Here is a 22,915-nt window from a genome sequence, read left to right on the forward strand (position 1 = left end):
AGTATTTTCATTTTGTGGTATTAGTGTTTTTAACAAGGTAAACACTGGAGTACCTCTTTCAACACTACTACCACTAATTTCTGCATTTGAGAAAAGGCTATTAAATTATAAAGTAATTACATAATTATACAAACATATATGTAAATTGCTAAATCATTTCTCTTGCATGCTGTCTTGCCATTTGAGACACACTTAAAGTAGTTAACTTAATTTAGCGCTTACAGAACTATGACCAAGGCTTCCTGCTGCTGCTGGAGTCACATGACAACACTCCCATGGACTCAAAACGTGATTTTATTACAGCAAATCCATCCGAATCTCAACAACTTTCAAATAGCAGGTTAAACATACAAAAAGCTCACTTAACATACTTGTTTTTTTATTAAATATGTAAAAAGCAGGTCAAGTTATTCACAAATAAAATGCAAACATGCAACACGTTTTTTGGGGAATGCATAATGAGTGGGACATGAAAAAAAACATTTACCATTCATTAATTATTGACAGTACATGTTTACATTCCTTTTCATTTACACAATAATATATAACTAAAGCATTATGGTGCACTGCCCAGTCCAATATTAGTAAATGCAATATTAAGAAAGGGTATACAATGTACTTACTGGAATATAGCATGGCGAATTACTCAGTGAACCGACTCTCCCTAAGACCTGCGGCTTCTAAGAAAACATCTGAAATCTGAACAGACCACAAGTTCCAGCTGAGGTTTAAAACTTAAAATGCTGCATCATAATAAGACTACTCCACAATAATGTCTCCTCCTTCCTTATGTTTATGGCATACCAAGATAACTCTATTACCAAACAACCTCGTATGGTGTGAATAACACGTTGCTGAGCACGCGGATTATCTGTCGTTTGTGAGGATAGTTGTCAAACAGTCATAAGATGACATTACACTACATTTTATTCACAATGCATTGACTGTATTGTCCTCCTTCATGAGGATGCAATGCAGAAACTCGCACTATTCCTAAGGCGTAATAATAATAAATATGGTGAGGGTCTATGGACAGATTGTCCAATACAGAGTCAAAATGTCAGTGCAACTTATGGAAGGGGGTTAAATAAGAGCTACTACGAGCCCTTTCAGGGCTTTGCTTATTGCATTCTTGTGATTAATATTGTTGATATGCAAAATAAAATAAAATAAAATAAAGGAGGGAAGCTGGGAAGGTAACACTTGCACTGACAGGTAACAGTGACCTGTCTAAACTTCAGCATTTCATCACGTCTACTGTAGGATTTGAACTGACTTTCCACCCACACAGTCCTCGGAAACTTCTGTGATGGTCTGAGCTTGTTCTGCTGGTGGAGGTCGTCACCACAAACCTGCCACAGCAGTTCACCAAAAGTCACAAAAAACATCAAACAGTGAGCAGAGGGATACAAAAAATAAAATTCAAAAAACCGTGATGGTGCTTCTACGCAGGAGGTTGCTTCATGTGCTCAGTCTTGGAGAGAACAAAAAGAATAAACCATGAGGAAAAAATTAAAATCCTTTAACAGTTCTCACATATTAAAAAGTGGGGTGTGACTGCGGTGAGGGATGATGGCAGTCAGTATTCATCCTGCTCTTCCTGCTGATCATCTGGCGCCTCATCATGGGCTTGCTGGTCCACTTCGTGTCCGTCCCCCTCAGCCAGCTCTGCTCCTTCCTAAAAACAAGGGGCCAAAGACAACTTAACACTAGTGTGACTGAAGAATGCTCCGAGGCAAACGCATGTGATTACACACACAAAGACTGACTTCTTATCTCCTTCTACGGCACAATAACGTCCACATGATTTTACCACCAAGAAAAACAGCACCATCAGGTTTCACTGCTGCAAAAAAAAAACTTATCTAACTCTGTGAAAAACAGCCTCCTGACTCCTGTTCAGATCAATAGAGGGTCGCAGACTGACCTGTTCATCTGAGGCGTAAAGGACCTCCATTAGCCGATCAACAAACGGGGCATTTTCTTCACTCTGCTCCTGGCACAGCAGCTCCACCTCTCGCAGCTTGCTGAAGTAGTAGTCCCTCTCCTTCTCCACTCCTTCCAGTGCCAACTTTAATGTGTTCAACTGCAAAAATAAAAAGGTCATTTAAAAAAAAAAACAACAACAAAACTATGGACTTTGGTTACAGACAAAAGGCGACCGATAAGCAGACATAAATTAATCTTAATTACAGAGGAGTAACACAAACTGTTTTGCACTTAAGTGATATGAAAGCATAATTCTGAGAAACTGTTGCATGTAAAAGGACGTAGATAAGGAAGGATTAGATAAATCATTCGCTTATGGCGTTTGGGTTTTTAAAAACATACAAGTTGTAACACTGTACATAAAATAAAGTCATTCACTTTGTTTGGGCCAGTATACATCCTTCTTCCCTGCAAAAAATTATGTTAGTCCAAAAGAAATTTGTCCGATTGGCAACTGCATCAAAACGCAAGAAATTAAATCTGCTGTCCATTTTTAATATCAATATTTATCAAACAAATGTTTTTATGTATGTTTTTTTTTTCAATATAACAAACAAACAAGCAGTTTGTTATATTGTCATGTTAAGGAGAGAAATACTGTTACAATTTGATTTTTTTTTTTTTTTAACTATCAGCCCCTTCAGGTTTCTTAACCTCTCATGCACAATTCTTGTTATGTTTGTCATTATCTATTTGCCTTTGTCAAATCTTGTGTGCTATTAAATTAAAATTAGATTAAATTAAAAAAATATATATATACCTTTTTGGGAATCCATATTACAAAAGGCTATGCACTTTGTGGACACTTAAAGGGGCCATTCATGTCTCTGCAGTGATGCATTTTATTAACTTCTTTATGACTTATATCTACTCATTTATGATTTTTATTTAATTATTTTTTTCTGATATTTATTATTAACTTGCACTGTTTTTATACTTTTAGAGGGAATGTAATTTCATTTTTATCTATGTATACAAATGCATATCTGAAGATGACCAATATTATTATTATTATTACAATTTTATTTAAAAAATGTGTTATTTACTTTCCACAACAGGTTACTCTATAATATTCAGGAGATTTGAACACAATGTGTATCATGTGTGGAGAAAAACAGTCAGTTAATTTAAGGTATACACCAAAATGACAAACCCACTGTCTCACAAAGAAAATCTACAGCGTAGAATATTATGTGAAGTATAATTTAAACAAAAGACAGAGATCCTTATGTGTACAGTTACGCTCAAGAACATTACCACCAGCCTGTTTAATGCCACTCCAGAGGACGACAGACTTTGTTTGTTCTGTAACAGGAGAAAGCTACAACGAGATTGTTTTTTTGTGTTATTGTCCTGCCTATGAAGACATAAGGGGTGTACTTTCTTTTGGTGGGATGACTGTCAGAAAATCTGAATTGTGTTAAAGAAAGCAAACCTTGTTTGCGGGGCCTTAGATAGAAGGAAAAGTATTTTGTTTGGAGTCTGACCAGTAAGATAACGTGCAGTTTGGATTGATCACTCCAAAGATACCGTAATGGTGCTTTGTAAACTAGGGGTTGACCAATACTGGTTTTTCAGGGCCGATACCAATCATTCGTAATTAATGAGACCAAAAAACAATATTTGCAGCCAATATGCATTCACAATAAAAATGAAAATCTGCCTGTCAATATCTAGAATTTGGAATACAACAAACTGCATCACAAAACTTTGGCCAAACATTTGCTAACGACATTTAAACAAAGTTTCCAGCAACTTATTTTGTAAAGTCAAGTAAAAATTTAAATAAAAAAAATTGGTTTTATTAAGTAAAAGTTCCTTCCATGCTGACACTGTCTTTGCGCTTTTTAATAAATTAATTTTATCAGTCATAAAAATAAAGTACTGATAAAGATAATCTGCAAAATGCCAAATGTCGTTTCCAATAATCGGCCAGGCTGATAATCTGTCGACCCCTATTTTAAACCTGTGAGGTTTGTGTGCATGATAAATAAATAAATAAATAAAAATCAATCAATCATGAAATAAAAGTTAAGCATAAATAAGATGTAAAAAGTGCTTAAACCTGCAATAATTTATTGTTTTCTCTGCAGGTTTATCATTACAAGTAAACCCTTTCACATGGTCATCTGATACATTGTTTTTTTTAAAAAACATCGACTACAGCTGCTTTACCTGATAAAAGCTGTCTAAAGTGCACTAGTGACGTGTAACCAGAGTCGTCAAGACTATGTTGCTTAATTGATTATTCTATTGATTGGACCTCAATCTTTAATTTATCAGTGCTTAGATTATCTACTGATCTGTTCAGTCATTTTTCAAGTAAAACTACCATATATTATTTGAATTTGGTACAGTTTCAAATTCAAAACTTTTTGGGGTTTTTTGCTGGCTCCTATAAGTTACAGCTCACATTCAGAATGAATGGTTTCATTTGCTGAAATATGTTGGATCAGACAATGGAGCATCGACACGACATGTCTTTTATTTTACTGAACTATGAATGTGCAGCTCTACATTTTTACACCTGCTCAGCTGCATAAAGTGTCAATAAAATATATTTTGATTATTGATGTATTTTTCTTTATATACTAAATCACAATGGTTGCACATACGGTTTTAACACGGTTTAAAACAAAAGGTAAAAAATCACAGTACAAGTAAATATAGAAAAAAACAAACTTTGGCAGCAATTACAGCCTTTATTTATGTAGATTGGTCTGAATCAGCTTTAATCCCATAAACAAAGCCAAATTGGAATAGATTTTTAAGAGCAGCTGCTGTTGTATGCCAGTCAAACTAGTCATTATGATGAAGAGGTTGTTTGAATGCGAGAGTAGTGTTCGGTGTAAGAGATTTATAAACTGGCAAAAGAAAAAATAATCATGTTTTTACAAGTCACTGCAAAACCAGCAGTAGAGGTGTTAAAAATGTTATTTAGTAATGTTTAGTTTCAGTTCTCTGGTCTCTCCTCTTAAAGCACAGTCTCTGTCACTGAAATCTAGATCTGAAACCAGTCAATGGAGAGAAAACTGATCAATAATCAACTAAAGTACTGTTTTCAGCTTCTCAAAGATTTTCCTTGTCCTTGCTGTTTTGGAAAAAAAAAACAACAAGCAAAATTTAACGCCAGCTTTGGCCCATTTTTTTTTACAGTGAAAAGATAAAACGATTAATTGAAAATAAAAATAATCATTAGTTGCAACTTTACTACCATCAGTGGCGGTTTCAAGTAAACATAGTCATTGCTGAAAGCAGGAATGTGAGCGACATGAAGAAAACAAAGAGTTTGATGGTCTTATTGTTGGTTTTCAGTTTCAGAACGACTGTAAACTTTGACATTTGGTTTGCCACAAATAAAAGTGAGCTTTTATTTGCAGCAAACGCGGGTGTGGCAAACACTAACCTGCTCGGTCAGTTGTGTGACCTGTGCTTCCAGTTCTTTCTCTCCTTTGGCAGGAGTTGGAACTGCAGTTGCAGGGATCTTTTTGGCTGACGAGGGTCTGGATGTTGGTGTTGAAGACTTGGGGGTTGTGGCACTCGACCTCGATGCTCCTACGGCAGATAAAAGGTTCAGTATTCAAGGATGGGTGACTGGCAACTAGTGGTAATTTAAGCCTTGCTCAGACTGACAGCCCAGACATTTTTTCAGGATATTCATATTGATTTTAGGAAGTTTGGACAGCTAGAAAATGTACGAAATGTCATTTTTGCAAGTCTGAATCAAAGCACATTGTTGTAGGTTTAAATTGCTATTCCAATCAGATACAGATGTGTCTCAGTCCAGATGCTCTGGCCCCTCTAATTGGATTTCAAAGTGTCTTTGAACACATCACACAATGACAACACCGAAAGCTATGAAGTGCTGAGCAGATCCAAGCTGCTATCAGCAACATGTAACATGAGAAACAGCTGAAAAAACGCCAAAATAAATTGTTTGGAGGGTGAAATGATGGACCTCCAATTCTCATGCTTTCGCATTGGAAAGAAGCGTCACCAACGTTTCTACGTAGTTATTGACACCATGCAGATAGGTCGGTAATGTCTGGACCTTTGACTGTGTGGCTGGCAGCAGAACAGGCCATAAACCCCGTCCCCGTCATGTTAATAAATGGAACATGGGTCAAACTAAAAAATACACATCAAATCAATTTTTCCCCAAAGATGGTTTCTGTCATTTTAGGTAGTTGTTATCACACAGATGTATATTCAAGTGGTTGTTTTTCTGATAAGTTTGGTTTTGATCCGTCATTTTATGCTATAAAAAGGGGATTGTCATGATTGACAGCTGTGTTTGCCAATACATGTGTCATTTTTGTACAGTGGGGGTAAGTGGAAAAGCGCTGTTCGTCTTTATATACAGTCCCGAGACACAAATCTGATCTGTTTACTTGCAAATAAAAGTGACGGCAGTCTGTCTTCAAGATCTGATTTGAAACAAATCTGATTTGTCTGCAGTCTGAATGTAGCCTTTGTGATTCTCTCACATGAAATGACACAATTTGTCTGTGTTCTGAGTTTAAAGGAAATTGACTTGACATGAAAAAAATACCATCACAGGCAAATACATAAATAATAACTCATGCCTTTGTGTCTGCAAACATTTCACATATACTTGAACAGCAAAGAAACAAAAAAAAAAACTTTTGCAGCATAACCTTCACTTTTCTTTCTGCAGCAGATGAAGCGTACCTGCAGTCGGGGAGCTGGCTGCATGGTGGGACTTCTTTGGCAGGTTGAAGATCTGCTCACCGGGGTCAGGTGGGGGAATGGCATCCTGACCCTGTCTGGCTGCAACTGGGTCATACTCTTTACCATCATAATTGGCATCAAAGAACTTCTTAAACCACTGGATGAAATCAAGATTGTCCTGAAATCTGCCTTTAACCAGTTTCTCCACAGGAATTATCTGAATTGGAGGGGAAACAGAATCAAAATATAAATCCATAGTTTACTCAAAGCACAAATGACCCTGAACAAGATTATACTCACCTTGTCCACATTCATCCGCTTGAAGGATGCCTGCAACAGCTTGAAATTGTGAATGTACTCGTGCTCCAACTTAGCTTGAAACTTGACCTTCTTAAGACTGATGCAGCCAGGAAAGAGCAGATCCATGAACTGGCAATAGGCAGCTCCTAAAGACGTAACAAAAAGTCAGTACAAAATCCCTTGCTTGAAAAGTAGAGTCCAGATATAGGCTAGGATTTATCATGCCTGCCTTTGCACGGCAAGAATCCTCTGAAATAAATGAAAAAAAAAAAGAAAAACCTGGGAGTCTTTTCATGTCCAGATCAATGACCGTGTTTCTTTAAAAACAAAACTATTAAAGAAGTATTTCACTGCTTAAAAGATAAAGCTGGCTGTCTAAACAGCAGAAAGCCGCAAACACTTTTGAAATTGGTGCTGCATGACAGGAGACTACAGAGAAAAAGAAAAACTACAACTACAAAAATGCACGCGCCACATCAGACCAATAATGCTCCCTCAGGTGGTTGATTTTATGTGTCCCTGTCCTTGTCTCTGTTCTGTTAAAGCAATAGCAACTGGCTGGCAAAAAACAATTCTGTATCACAGTTAAACTGTAAGCTAGAAAATGTTTCTGAAAACATTTGAGGCCAGAAATATGCAACAAAGAAACAGAAGCTTGGTTTTTAATGGATTAATTCTGCCCAGGTATTTAAAAGTAGCCTCTTTTGACAATTTGTGGTGATTGTTTTAAATTATAGTATTCTATGTGTATATTATTGCATTTTTTTGTGACGTAACATATATGATGATGGGAGTTGGCTTATAATGGGTTAAATACACACAGACTGTGGTGCTGATTGTGAGCTCATCTCATATCTGATTGGCCTTGCCTGAGTCGACATTATCTTTACATATTTTCAAATTTTCTTTGTTTTTTTATTCATCCTGATAAAGGTCTGATGACTAAAACTTAAGTAAATGATAAGTAACAAGTAATAGGACGGTGTTAGGGAATACTCTTTCTTTCTCAGCTAAAACAGCATTAAAATATGTTCCTGAAAACATTTTAGGTGAGAAATAGGCAGTGCACTAACATAATCTTGATTTATATTCAATCAGCACTGCTTAGTTTTACAGTTTAATTGGATTTCGGACTGAGTTTAAGAGACAGACTGAGGAGTGGGTTTGCGTCTTAATCTGCTTGTATGCTCTGTTTCCGAAGCGGTGGCATGGGTGGCAGGCAGAGTGCAAAAATGCAGAAGAATGGTCTATAGGTCGAGAAACAGCCCTGAGAGCAAGCGAAACTCTGCAGGATGACGCAAAAAGACGTCACCTGGCAGAGTTTTGCTGTGGGAGAATATCTATGCACTGGTTAGACTGAGGGAAGTTTATAAAAGGTCAACTATACATTACTTTGATACAAAGATGGTTAAAAATCGACGAAGTATCCCTTTAATGCAGGTTCTTGGTGACACAGATTTGAAAAAGAGGGCACTAGCTCAACCTGGTAGTGCCCAAGCCATCAGATAAAACTCACATAAACCCAACTAGAGAGCACGTAAAGGGTAATCTGCATCAAACAAGTAGCTTATACCTTAAGAGAAGAGGCGTGTGTTTGTTTCTGAGGGTGATTGAAATTGGATTACTCTGTCACAGCAGGAAAACACGACAGACTACAAGTTTATTTATAGACAACTCTCTGCCAGGGAGAGGTGAGCATGTTTCTACAGGTTGCTTTAGCAGGCAAAGACGTAATCTGTAAAACAGGCTCTCTCATCTCAAACAGCTTCTTTGACACAAGCAGAGGGTAGAGGATTCAGAGAAATATCTCAAGTTCTCACCTGAGGAGAGCTGCTCCACTTTCGTGTAGTTTAGGCAGAGAATATCGTTAACCCAGGCAGTGATGTCATGCCTGCTCATAGTCTCCTGGGTTATTGAGGTAGAATATACGTTGACCGCCATCCCCCAACTGCAACAGAAAAACAACACTTGATAACAAAAGCAATGCATCTCGAATGAATGCGCAGTTTCCTCGTTTCTCAGATCGGCTATTAAAATTCTTGCAGATTCATTTTCTGCCAATTGCAGTTGCAGTTTTATAAAATTGTACACAGTGTACACACAACACATATTTTAATGATATAATAATGACCAAAACAACCAGCCCTTTGGTGCATGTTGAAAAATGTGTCAGTGAGTTTGTCGTGTTGCCAGTCTCTGAACACATCAGCTGACGACAATAAGCCTCTGAGGACCAGGGCCAATATTTCAGGAGATCTGCTGTAACAGGCAGATATCCAGGCCAAGACTTATGTGCATTTCAGCTAAACTCCATACACAAATAAATGCATATTTGGGGTGGAAATCAAAAGTTTTATCACAATACAATATTATTCTGATTCTTTGGACAACAACATGACATTTTGCTCAAATCGCAATTTTTGCTACGATACAATAACAATTTGATTAAATTCAGGGGCCTGTGATCGATATCAGAAAATATCCTCACTGCTGTCTTGGCTGTTTATCATCGTCTGCCTGGTGCCTGGACACCAGCACCGATTGAATGTCTAGGAAGGAGATGAGCTTTGATGGAAATGGTGACACACACACACACACACACACACACACACACACACACACACACTATAGGAATTTCAAAACAACGGCGTATCTTAAAGATGACGATATGCATCAGTGTTTTCACTTTGCACCAGTGACAGCGGTGAGAATCACCAGAGGTCCCACGTTATGATATTATCACAATACTTTCAGCACAATATAATATTGTTGCAATTCTAAATAATTTGCAATGACATATAATGTGATGCATTGTGATTTGATCCTTTGTCAAATAAAAATTATGTCTCCCAATGAAGGTTTTGTCAGCATTTGCTTTATCTAATAAAATAAAGTTTTAAAAATAAAGTTTCTTACTTTCTTATTTTCATTAATAATTTGTATGATAAAAAAAATGTTAATCGGCGTCTGTGTATTTCAGTTCAATTCAAAATTGCCACACAAAATGTTGTGATACTATGCTGTATCAACCCCCCACCACCTCTAATCAATGATAACGGATTATTGATCGTTGAATCCATAAATTAATCCAGACTGATGTACCGTTACACTCCTCCTGCATATGAATGCAGATACATTTTTTTTAAGCTCAAGTAAAATTTATTGTTATCAGACTACAACCGACGGGTTTTGAGATTACATTTCGGCCAGTGTGTTCCACCTCTTCACGCACACTATTCACCTGCCGCTTCGACGTGATTGGTCAATACCTTCAGACTACAACGGAAATCAGGACGCTTCCAAAATCTTGTCCCGTTGTCTACAGATTCATTCAGATTGCAAACTTTGGCTATCGCTCTTTTAAAACATCGTCAGTACATTCAACATTCAATACCTTTCTACATCTTGACAAAAATCCCCCCTCAAAACTCAAAACCTAATTCTGCAGGAAGGTTTTTTAAGAGTAAATGTGTTGCCTAGTTTCTATCCCTCTTTTCTAAATGTTATTGCTTTTATTACACACACTGTTTTATCTGGTCTTAGGCTATGGTAAATGTATTTATTCATGTTTTTGCTGGTTTTATCTTGACGGTGAGTATTATTTTATATTGTTCCGTAGAGCACTTTGTAACTGTTTTGAAAAGTGCCATACAAATCAAGTTTATTATTATCAATTAAAATATATCTTCACGAACTGTGAATAGTGGTAACATACCTTTCCAGTCATAAACCTGTCTTAAATTAACACCCAGGCTCAAGCAGACCTTGTAGGCCCTCTCTGAATTTGTACCCGGGATCCCTTAATCTGATTTTGCCTGCATGATAAATAGAAACTGTCACGAAGTTGGATTAGAAAGATGCTGTAATTTTACCTGCTTGCTTTCAGGGCACCTGCCCGATTTATCTATTTACACAAGGGATATTTAAGCATATTTACAACAGAAGAAATTGATCCTAAAGCATGTGAATGAATAAATGCATACAATTCCATTTGCTAATCTTTAGCAACAGAAACACTGGAAGGCGCCTTGGTTTTTCCACATGTATCAGGTACATCTGACAGCAAAGTATATTAAAGACCATCCAAGTACCGGGATATTTTGACCCATTTTTAACAAACATTAGCAATTTTGTTGGCTGTGAAGAGAAAATTTAACTTTTAATCACTTTAACAAATACCTTGTTTGCCTGTCAACATGCATGTGTCTTTATTTAGGTCCCATTTTATAAAAATCTGATTCCCATGTCTTTTTTTATTATAATGCAACATAAACCTAGAAGTGTTGACCAATCCATGGATGTACCAGAGACCTGGATATAACATTTGAGGTGGGTCCAGTTTATTCCTATGATTGTTGCTCAGTGGCGCATGAAGCCAAGAAACGCTCTGTTGCTGCAGTATGACATGAGCTGGATCATTATGGGGCCCATAGAGCATGCACACCAGAGACTTATGACAGCGGCCGTGGCCAAACAGCTAACTTCAGCTGATGAACAGCTAACTTCTAGTTGAGCTCTCCACTTACTTGAATGGGGTTAAAATAATTGTATCTTGTGGCTCTTCTAGACAAATGAAATGTTGACGGACCGAATGGATCAAATCCTCAACGTAAAACAACTCATTTTACGGGGATTTTGATGCTCAATAAAATGAATTTACTAATTAACAGACATCTTTTTCACAACATATGACTATGGGGAAAAGTTTTGGGGCCGCATGGCATCACGTGACAGTATAATTACACATTTAGCTACTACAAAAATTGGCTTCAAAGCCCGGAGCTGTTCCTGGAGGTTTGGACCAATCACAGCAGACTGGGCTTTTTCGGAAGAGTCTTAAAGAGACAGAGGGTTGAATACAGGCGTATTCAGCACACCTTATGAGAAAAATTATGTTAACGCTTGTAAACATGTTAGTAGAAAGTCAAAATACAGTTATGAATATGAACATTTGTATAGTATGGGACTTTAAAGCCAACATGGTAACTCTTTCAAAAATATATGCTATAAAGCAGTGATACTCAACTTATGGCCCTAACCTATATCTGGCCCCTGATAGGGTGCCGGGTGTCCCACCAACCTTTTTCTAATTCAGAGTAACAAAGTAATTCATACTGGGAATTGTTATAGTGCTTTTAGTATACATAATGTACCAGACTGCATAAAAATGCATCAAAATAGAGCTTATTCTTCTTTTTTTTTTTTTTTTTAAAGAAAGGGGGCTAGTGGAGGATCCCCTGCACACCCCAACAGAGGTCCCAGTTAAGCCCCTAATGTCCTAAAATCCTAGAAATGTCCTAAAGTCTTAGAAATGCCCTAAAATCATGAAGATGTGCCAAAATCCAAGACATGTCCTAAAATCCTAGAAACATCCTAAAACCCTTGAATCATCCTTAAATCCAACAAATGTCCTGAAATCCTAGAGACATGTATGGGGCTTCATGGGACTCCTGTCATTTCGCAAAAGTGAACTCCAAACAAGGCAAGTTGAGTATCCCTGCTATATGGTGTGTATATTATCATATATAACAAAGTAGTACTCAGTAATAGCCATCATATTTAGCATTAATCAAGTGTTCAGTCCTCTTTAATTCCCTAAACAGAAATGAAGACTGCAGCATAACAATTTGATCTTGACTCAATGACAGGGAACAGCAGGACAGCTGCATTTAAACACCCCCTTTTTACTGGTTTATGGCGGCGACAGATATGGTGTTAAATCATGCTAAATCATCATCATCATTGCTATCCACTAGCCGACACCAGGGTACGCAGGGTATAATAATAACCCTTCAGCAATAAAGTTGGGCTATCATAGCACTGCAGGAGCAGATCCTCGGTTGACTGATTCTCGGGGAAGGAAGGAAGGAAACTGGGCCAGCCGATCTCATGTCAACAAAGCGGATGTATGTGCAGCTAGCATGCTTTGTTAGCCGGGCAGGGATAGCCAGCCGACACCGGGGCAGGGCTGATATTTAAAGAGGGGGAGGAATCGGGCTTGTGCAGCACTTCGCGAGGGGGTTCACACATCAAAACATCCCCTTAAAGACACACATAAAGTGAGAAAGTGGATTATTAAATAGCTGCATGTCATGATGGTAATATCGGCACAGGGGCGACGGCGCTGAAGTTAGCTTTCCATTCGTAGCTTCCAATTCAGCAATTAAGGGGAGAGTTAAGGTGAAACGTAATTTTTTATGCTCATCGACCGATTCTCAGCTTTTTGCACCCAAGACTGTGGTGAAAGCACGTTAGATGCTTTAAGTAAACCCTAAGCGTTGTCTAAAGCCCACCTTCAATTTTCTTAAAAACCTTTATTCTATGTTAAATTCTTAAAAAAAGAGAGATTTTACTAAAATTTTCACATGTAGACCACATTGGGCCAGGTCCAAACCAAAAACCACTATACTAAAACTAGTCAAATCTAAACTAGATTATCCCAGGGAGGCCAAGGATTATTTAAAGCACAATTTCAGATTTGTGAAAGTTTTACTATTTTACAATTACATAAAGATTTTACTGTTTTTTTTTTTTTTTTCAATTTTGCTATTTTTTTATTTTTATTTTTGCACTTCCACACATAGCATAAAAGTTTCACAGATCTGAAATTATGTTTTACATAAACTTTTTCCTGTCTGGAATAATCAGACTTCACTTGTCTCACTACAGAGGTTTTCAAGAGAGACCTGGTTCAACGGAGATGTAATTTTTGAATTTACACGAATATAATAAAGGTTTCACAAATCTACAAGTGTGGCTTAAATAATTCTTAAGCCTCTCTCGGATAATACAGTCCAGATTTGACTCTCGACATAAAATACATAAAATCTTACTTACTGTATTTACACATATAGAATATACATTTCAGAAATCTGAAAATTGTGTTTTAAATAATCTTTAGCCTGTCTGGAATGAGTGAGTCCAGAATTCACCTAAGTATATAATAATCTAAATGCAAATAAACAAAGTGAAACTTTGCTTTTTGGAATTTTCAAAAAATATAATAAAGGTTTCGCAGAACTGAAATTGTGTTTTAAATTATCTTTAGCCTGTCTGGAATAATTGAGTCCAGATCTGATCCATATAAGTTAGTGGTTTTTGAGCAAGACCTGGTTCAATTTGATTTACATGTGAAAAATGCAGTAGATCTCGCTATTTATGGGCATATTCACACATAGAATAAATGTTTCCCAAAGCTAAGATTTTGTATTAAATACTCTTTTGCCTGTCTGGGATAATCTAGTTCAGATTCAGATTCAAAGTAGTCTGTTAAAAAAAACAGAAAAAAGGGCTTCTTTTACATTTTCACATCTAAAGTAAACGTTTCACAAATCTAAACTTGTGTTTCAGACAACGCTAAGGCTTTAATCAAAGCGTCCAACATGCTGTCACCACAACAGGAGGTGCAAAACACGAGAATCCGTCAGTAAATGTTGCAAATTACATTCCCCTTAACTCTCCCCTTAACTGTTGAATAGGAGGGCTACGAATCGAAAGCGAACTTCGGCGTCGTGCAGGGGCGGCTGCCTGTGTATTCCTGTCATTTAACAAGCGATCCACTCCTCCAGTGCCATTGCGCACTAAAACAGTTCACAACTACGTAGTGGTGCCAGCTAATTTGGGGTGCTATATACCAGTGAAAGAAGCTAACTTGAGAGCGATTTACGCCACATACAGAGCTAACATGACAGCAGACTGAGAGACAACAGGGGAAAATAGCGAATGGGTGCAAAGCAAAACCAAACACACAACGAGGAGGAGGCCGAAATGCAGGTTTCTATCTGCAGCAATGTTTCTTTTTATGATTTTTTTTTCTTACATGACATTAAATGCGGATCATTACACTGATTTACCTGTAGGCGCGCTCTCCCCGCACTGTATTTTTCCTGTAAGGAATGATGTTGGTTCCGTTGTCCGGGACGATGTCGTTGTTATTCTCTCCATTTGGGGAAAGGGCTTGGGTGGGACCGGGCATTTGGGTCTCTAAAATGTTGAACAGATACTCTGTTCTCTCTCTGGCCGGGAAAAAGAAACCAACAGGAACGATGCAAATGCTAAGAAAATGCCGCACCTCCGAGGATCTTTCCCTGCTGTCTGCTTATTCTTCACAAATCTCTGCCCTAATGACGTTGCTGCACCCTGCACCACGTGACTGATGGGGCTGGCTGCCTGTTCCCTATGGTGGGCTATTTTCAGTACACCAAAATACATTGATCACTCGCGTGTTTTAAAAAGCATCAAATCAGATCAATGCTGGTCGCTTTTGATATGCAGATCATCTTAGTGACAATTCAACAAATGCTCAGAGACAATCATCTGACTTGATTAAAAATGAAGATTCAGCCCACCCATTTTCACCTTCAGATCTTTAGGTGATAACATGATTACAACACTCCAAAAAATGAGTAAAAAAAAAAAAAAAAAAAAAAGAGGTACTATATCGATAGAAGTAGTGCTGATGAAAATGATTGCAACAAATGTTATGGGAAAGTAGAGTAAAATAATTTGATTACTAACCACATCAATCAATTAAAATATCACCACAAAAGCATATCAGTTTGTCTACTTAAATGTTTACAGGCTGCAACTACTGGTCGAATAATTTATTTATTGCTTAACCCCCTGAAACATAAAAAAGGTTTGATTTCTCTCAAAAACATGGAGAAAATGCAATGTGCAACTTAACAAGACATAGCTCAAAAATTAGTAAAAAGTAACAAGAAAATTAGCTGAAAATAAGCACAAAAAAAAAAGAAAATAGAAAAATAAAAAAACAAGAAGATGACCGTCAAGAAATAAAAAAAAAACTATATGTAAAAGTTTTTGTATTGTAACATAATTTTAATATATAATAATAATATATCTAATATATAATAGAATATATAATAATTATAAAATAATTATTATTTATAATAATAATTTTTAATTTATTTTATTTTATTCTATTTTTCTTCTATAATTTGTTCAAGTAATCTTGAACAAATTTTCAGGTCAGTTTTTACTATTTTCTCAAAATTTTTTTTTTTTTTTAATTAAACCAATTCGCTCAGGTTTCAAAGTGTTAACTGACAGAAAGCAGCAATAATTCTGATAATCTACTTTAGAATCTTAGAAATCTCAATTGATTTTCACTCTGATGTAAAACATAGTGAATTGTAAAATAATAATAATAATTATAATAATAATCAATATGACTTATGTAGCACTTTTCTATGTACTCAAAAATGCTTTAAAGTAGAAATGAGTGTGAAAATGAGAAATAAGTAAAAATACAAAACAAAAATTGTGTATGGTGCTTCAATTCTACACTAGTATGAGAAAAAGTAATGATGTAAAATATGTATAACATGCTGAGTATGTAAAATGTGTAAAAATTGCATTAAGACATTTTTAAGAATAAATAAATTGGTCTGAGCTTTTGAAATGTGAATATTTTCTGTAATTAAATGACAGATAAGTGTGTGGATTTGTCTTGTTTTGTGTGCTCAACAGCCCCAAAAATATTTATATGTAGCCTACTAAAAATATTCAATTTACTATCATAGAAGCTAAATCATGAATCAATTATCAAATGGTCTGATTTATTTTCTGTCAACCAACAAATAAAAATCGACTAATTTTTTTTTGCTTTAAAATGTGTAGGAATTCACAAATAATAAGTAAGTAAGTAATAAGTAATGTCTGTAGATTTTTCTGTATGGTCTGATCAAGTCTTAATACATGTACCAAAAAAAATCAATTTGCTATCATAAAAGATACAGAAAAATAGTAAATATTCACATTTAAGAAACTGAAACCAGTACATTTTTGAATGATAAATTACTTCAATAATGAATTTACTATCAAAACGGCAGCCGTCAAGCAATAAATTGGTTTATTGATTAATCATTTTGCTCTAAAATGAGTAGGAATTTATAACTATCCAATAGGGATGTAACAATATGGTTTATATTTCATACAAATATCTATATTTACTTCACATGATGTTATCGCCTATTTGTGTTGCACCATCTGTTATTTTTAATTTCAAAAATACTCCTTTTGCTTTGTATCAAATTTATGGCTGAGCAATAACTCCAAGTGATTCAGAGGAAATACTACTGTTTCAGCCAAGTACTGTGCTATATTTAAAGTGAGTTCTCTACTACATCTTACTTTGCTGTATTACAATGAAAATATAAATTGAAAAACTGTGAGAGTGACAACGCCTTAAAACTTGCCATGAATCATTACACCCCAAAAGTCAAAATATCTCTGTGTCAGCAAGAACGGTCGACTCAGCCTGACTTTATATGAACATGGTTAGTAATCAGTGATTTGGAGCTATGACATGTGGACCAGCAGGTCGTGTATAATAGAAAACCGATTTGATGACACAGCTCCATAACAGCACTGAGCCGCTGCAACACAGCTGTGGTTTTTAATACAGCATGATGAAGTTTGTCCAGCCAATCATATGGCCTCTAACGATGATGTGGCTTTACCGTGACAGCAGAGGCATCTGGGAAAAGGTACGGCGTATTCTGTTTTACTGCCTTGATTTTTTGTCATTTTGTCATTTTCGCTGATTTTTGCTTTATCCAAAAGGCTACCTTCTATGACAGCCCTTTACGTTTTTATGTAAAATTTAAAAACAGAGTTAAGTTGGAAATTGGCACCAGCCACCAAATAAATGCTATTAAAATATGCAAGTGGCTGCTAGATTTGTTTTATTTGCCAACCAAAAAAAAATAATGGTGGTTTATTAAGTGGCTGGTAGATTTCGGAATCCACCAGCCATAGTGGCAGGTGGACAAAAAAAATAATTTCAAACCCCGATGGCTATGCTGAACCCCTGTGACATCTGGTGGCACCTTTAAGTGGTTGACAGAAATAGACCAGTAGCAAGTAATGTTGCTACTGGTCAAAAAAAAAAAACCCTGTTACCTCAGTATTTTGTATTTGATTCTTTCTTGCTTTCTTTTATATGTCCTTGTGTGTGAAGCACATTGTAACGGTTGTTTTGAAAGGTGCTATGTAAATAAGGTAATTAAGTAAGTTATGCTGAGTGCTGCTGTGTATTTGACAGAGTTGGCAGTTCAGCATGCCAAAAAAAAAAAAAATTACAGCTATACTGAACGCTTGTGGTATCTGGTAGCATTTTGCACATCTGAATACTTCCATTCAAATATATACTGTATATATATTTTTGGTTTTAATATTACTTAAAGGGTGCTGGTGCTGGTATCATAATAATTTTAAAAGATACCCAGCCCTTGCCAGGTCACTTGGCAAAATTATTTTGTTACACCTTTTATGGTTCTTATGATGCAAACTGATCAAAGCCCTGCCTCTGTAGAAATAAATCTTCTTCTTAAAGCCTATTACAGGTCTTATCAACAAAGATTTAACACTCCAGAATGCACATCCACGTCCAGCTGCAGTGGCAGCAGTTTAAAACAATCCATCTATGCTTTTAAAATTGGTAAAAGGATGTCTAATAGTCACAACATTTGGTCACCATCTGTGTGCTCAGTTTCAGCAGCTCCTCTGGTGCCACCATCAGGCCAAAGCTGAGGCCTCCGTTTACCTACTACTTTCTTATGAACTTTTACACAGAGCCTATAGACAGACTGATCTCTGACCCCTAACAAATCTGACGCAGAGACAGCTATGATAAATGAATTCTGATTAATTTTACCCAATAATATTGACCTACATTATAAGTTTTGTCTTGCAGTACCAGTTAATCTTATTTCAATGCACCTCTCAGCCTATTATGGTTACTCAAAAGGATTTTCATTCTCCAAACTGTAAGTAGAGTCAGGGCTTGATGAAGTCGCCTTCTGTTAAATCTTTGCTTTAAAGATATTTCAACATGTATTCCAAATCCAACAGGAATTCACTGTGAAATTATGGCCATAATTTACACCATCGCGCTCATTTTTCAGCTTAAACTAATCACTCTGGAGCTTTAAAAAGTCACATGTCAGCAAAGTGGATATATGTGCGGCAGACCACATATTTGGCTGCAGTAGTAGTACTAAAATGTGCTTTTAACCTACTCTTTTAACCCTTTGAAACCAGGATCGTCAGTTTTCTTGTGCTGGGTTCGGACGCCTCTCACAAGCTGTTTAATCCTTTGTTAACCTTGTTTGAAAGTTGACTGATTCATTTAAAAACATGATCAAATTGGCAACTTTCTTTTTAAAGGGAAGAGGTTTTTTGTTTAGAGAATTATCTTTTTTTTTTTTTTAAATGTAATTTTATCTTATTTTATCAAATAGGGAAAAATGCCCTGAAAACAATCTCTAAATATTTTCAATTTTCATCACTTTTTTGGGATAATTTTCTTTTCTTTCTTTTTTTAACTTTTTTTTTTTTTTTTTTTTGCTTAATTTCAGGTAATTTTCCTGCAACTTTTTACAGATTTTTTGCTCAGTTTTAGCCATGTCCTCTTAAATTTCTAATTGCCATCTTGAAACCTATTTGTTCAGGTTTCAAAGGGTTAAGTGTATTTGAAATTTTGAAAATGCCAGAAATAATCAAGGCAGTGGCATAAATGCAGTAAATCCATTTTGTGTGGTTAGTATGGAAGAACATATATTCAGGATCCCCTGCCTCTAATGGGTCAAAAGTACACTTACAGAAAAAAAAAATCTGCAGAGCCAAACACTGGGCACAAATGCAGGCTAATCACATTAAATGACCAAACTTTTGACACTAAAAATGTCTGCATTAAGAGCCAAAAGCATGCTGTGCTACATTTCTGCTACAGTTATGCTAAAGGCCCTTTTAGACTGGAAAGTGACAATGGTCTCATCACAATCATGCAACAGCGAGCACAGAGGTCCGCTTTGTATCTGGTGACATTCCTGACAAACTTCAGGGGCAGCAGGAAATCAGGAAATTCTGTGCTTATTTACATGGGCAGTAAACAGCTGCATCCCACACTGTGCCACTGTTTGGTTGAGTGGCAGGCTGCTATGAAAACAAACTTGCCACTTCACAGTTTGACAGGCCTGTAAGTGTCACCAGGGGTGAAGCATGCATGTCCTGTTTAAAATAAATGTTCAGACTATGAAGCTTAGGAATTAAATATTTAAGTATGAGGCCATAAAACGAGACACACGTGGCCTCTTGGTCTGTTTTTAATTTTGCCCTCACCTGCAGAAGGGTTGTCCTCCTTGGCGCTCTTGACAAAAGGTTAGCACTTATATCAAACAGATGGAAGGATTTTTACAAAAATCGAAACATAAGTTACTATGTGCTTAAAGTGACAGACCCCCCCCACAAATTTTTTTTTTTTACCTGTGGTGTCATTTATCAGTCTAGACTGAAATGTTTGCATTCTCTACAATATGATGGAACTAAATAGCACTTGGCTTGTGGTGCTCAAAACACCAAAAAAAACACATTTGAAAAACTCAACAGTAATGTCTCTTTGCAGAAATCATGACCCCGTTACTCAAGACAATCCACAGATGTTGTTGTGAGCAGTTTCATGTAGGAACTATTTTCTTTCTATGGAACTTCTCCCGCCAACTGTATCACTGTGCAGAAGGAAGCGTTCATCTTCTCATGGACAACAGGCTCAACAAGGTGTACAAGGTCTGTTTATTATCTTTAGGTAACCGGGTCATGATTTCTGCTTGCCATATTTGAAAAGTTTTTTGGGTTTTTTTTTGCGTTTTGAGCAGTGCATGCCAAGTGCCATCAAATTCCATTAAAACCCAGAGAAGGCAGACATCTCTCCGGTTGATATCTTCAATACAGGTTGAAAAATAGCACTACAGACAATTAAGAGGGGGTCCCTTTAAATATATTTAACTGGCCAACATGGTGCTTTGCCAGATGACATTGCACTGTGTTGCAGTAAAAAGTGAGTCAGGTTCCACGTCTGAAATGAATTAGGGTGCTGCATTTAATGTACACAGTGCTACGGTCTGTCTGAGCATGGCTTTAAATGATTCAAGACTGTTAAGGTGAAACTTTGGCAATAGAAAATACATACTAAATATGCAGCAGGCCTTCCTGCAGAGGTAAATTTAAAAAAAGACATGTCAACCAAATCATTTGTTAAGTCCAGTGCTGGATTTTCAGGAAACAGTGACCTCAATGCGTGTACACACCACTAATGTTGTGCTTTTGTGTGATATAAGTGACTGGGGTTAAATAAGCTATGGTAGAAACAACTGTCCAGAAACACATAACGCAAGCAAGCTTTTGATAACAGCTGTGTTTTGCATCCTTGCTCATGTTGCTTCTTTACATTCTCTGTTCATGCTGGTCAGCTACAATAAATCATTTGGGCATAAGCTCATCCATTAGAGGAACACAGAGCTGTGCTTGCTCTCCATTCACATTTCACCAGGCTTTCTCTGCACTGTTATGTCCAAAGTCTGGCCCAAGGGCCAATTGTGGCCCACAGACCAATGTTAAACGGCCCTTGGCTTGTCTTTCAAAATATACTATGTGATCAAGAGAATATTGGTTAATCAAGTAAGTTTACTTGGCATTTGTTTTCATTACGCCCACAATGACATGACAAGCATACAGTTTGTAGACATGCACCAAGTAGGAATTATGTGGAAAAAACTGATGTATTTTTTAACAAACAGATGGTAAACAAGGTAACGAACGGTTACCTAACACTGGATATTTCCTGTGACGTAACAGATATGGTCATGGCAGAAAAGCATTAAGTCATCAGCGAGGGCCGCCGCTCTCAGGAGTGATGGGAAGTTGGACACGTTTTCACTTAAAGATGCAGCAGCTGCATTGTGCTGTTTTTCTGATTTTTAAAAAATGTATTTATTATTATTATTTTTAGTAACCCATATGATGCCAGAAGCCACTGGCCCCCATTTCAAAAAGTTTGGACACCCCTGCACTAGTGATGATAGCATCTCCATCCAACAGACACAGCACTCAAAAGCAAGGAGGTCAGTGTTTCTCTGAATCACAATTTGAGCAGGTTAAAGTGTTTGTTGCTATTCAGGCTGCTTAATAATTTGTAAATTATATATTTAAAAGGGGACAATGTACATTAATCGACAAACGTAAATGCACCCAAGTTAGCTGGGCGGATAATTTTCATTGGTAGCCCGTTGCCTGATGTTATGAGGCATCCTAAAATAATAATAATAAAAGAAATGCAATAATAACAGTAATATTCTTCACAAAGATCTTTTTTTCAGAGTCAGGGCATGCACAATCACTTTCACCTCAAACCTGAACAAAATGAAGGCAGGGAGGGCCAGGACCAGAGAGAGGGATGCAATAATCTCTCATATCTTACACGATATCTTTAAGATTTTCCTTCTATTACACGTGTGTTGAGAAAAGTTTTCATCGCCATGAGAAACAGAGGAACTGAAGAGATTAATGGTCACCCCCCTCTTCTTTTCGCCTGTCCCCAGTGTACGCCACTGCTCAGAAACAGCCTTAACTGTTGAAAACACCCAACAGTTTCGCTAATTTCTTAATTTTATAAAGCAGCTCTGCAACGAAGCAGCTAGCAGCATTTGGTGTCGTGAATTAAGCTAACTCAGCGTCGTGTTGGAAATGACAGTTGAATGAGAAACAATGATTGGAAAGCAAGCTAATACACAGTTAAACAATGGGAAATCAAAAGAGAGTGTGGTTTAACCAAGTTAGACGTTACTTACAGTGACGGTGGTACATCTTGTTCAGCTAACCGCCAAGTTGCAGTAAGCTAATTTTGTTCCTACCAACACTTTGAACGGTGACAGCCGACATATGCCCTGACCCCGGGTACCATCACCGTACGAACCACCGACACACACGTAAAAACGCGCCGGTTTTGGCATTTACACACCACATTGCACGTCTAAAAATAGAATAACAGACTGGAAAGGTTCGGCAAAACAAATGAGACTTACCAGTGAACTCCGATCCGCAGGTTACAAGGTGTTAAAAAAGCTGTTTTCCG

The 22,915-nt window shown here is 36.9% G+C and overlaps 1 protein-coding gene across 3 annotated transcripts; it reads right to left on the reverse strand.

The window, feature by feature from the left end:
- Positions 1-276: 276 nt before the first annotated feature.
- mapre2 (microtubule-associated protein, RP/EB family, member 2) lies at positions 277-22,915 on the reverse strand. 3 transcript variants are annotated; one of them, XM_042497158.1, is made up of 7 exons: positions 22,866-22,915; positions 8,802-8,929; positions 6,982-7,127; positions 6,682-6,898; positions 5,396-5,544; positions 1,928-2,086; positions 277-1,678 (listed from the first exon to the last, which is right to left on the reverse strand). In XM_042497158.1, exons 2-7 carry the CDS (start codon positions 8,920-8,922, stop codon positions 1,580-1,582), a joined length of 891 nt encoding a protein of 296 aa, XP_042353092.1. In that variant the 5' UTR covers positions 8,923-8,929; positions 22,866-22,915; the 3' UTR covers positions 277-1,579. The 3 variants fall into 3 exon arrangements, with proteins under 3 accessions (XP_042353092.1, XP_042353090.1, XP_042353089.1); XM_042497156.1 differs by lacking the exon at positions 22,866-22,915 and adding an exon at positions 22,632-22,722; XM_042497155.1 differs by lacking the exon at positions 22,866-22,915 and adding an exon at positions 14,835-15,262.

Source organism: Plectropomus leopardus, chromosome 12, assembly GCF_008729295.1.
Source record: "Plectropomus leopardus isolate mb chromosome 12, YSFRI_Pleo_2.0, whole genome shotgun sequence".
Classification (NCBI taxonomy): domain Eukaryota; kingdom Metazoa; phylum Chordata; class Actinopteri; order Perciformes; family Serranidae; genus Plectropomus; species Plectropomus leopardus.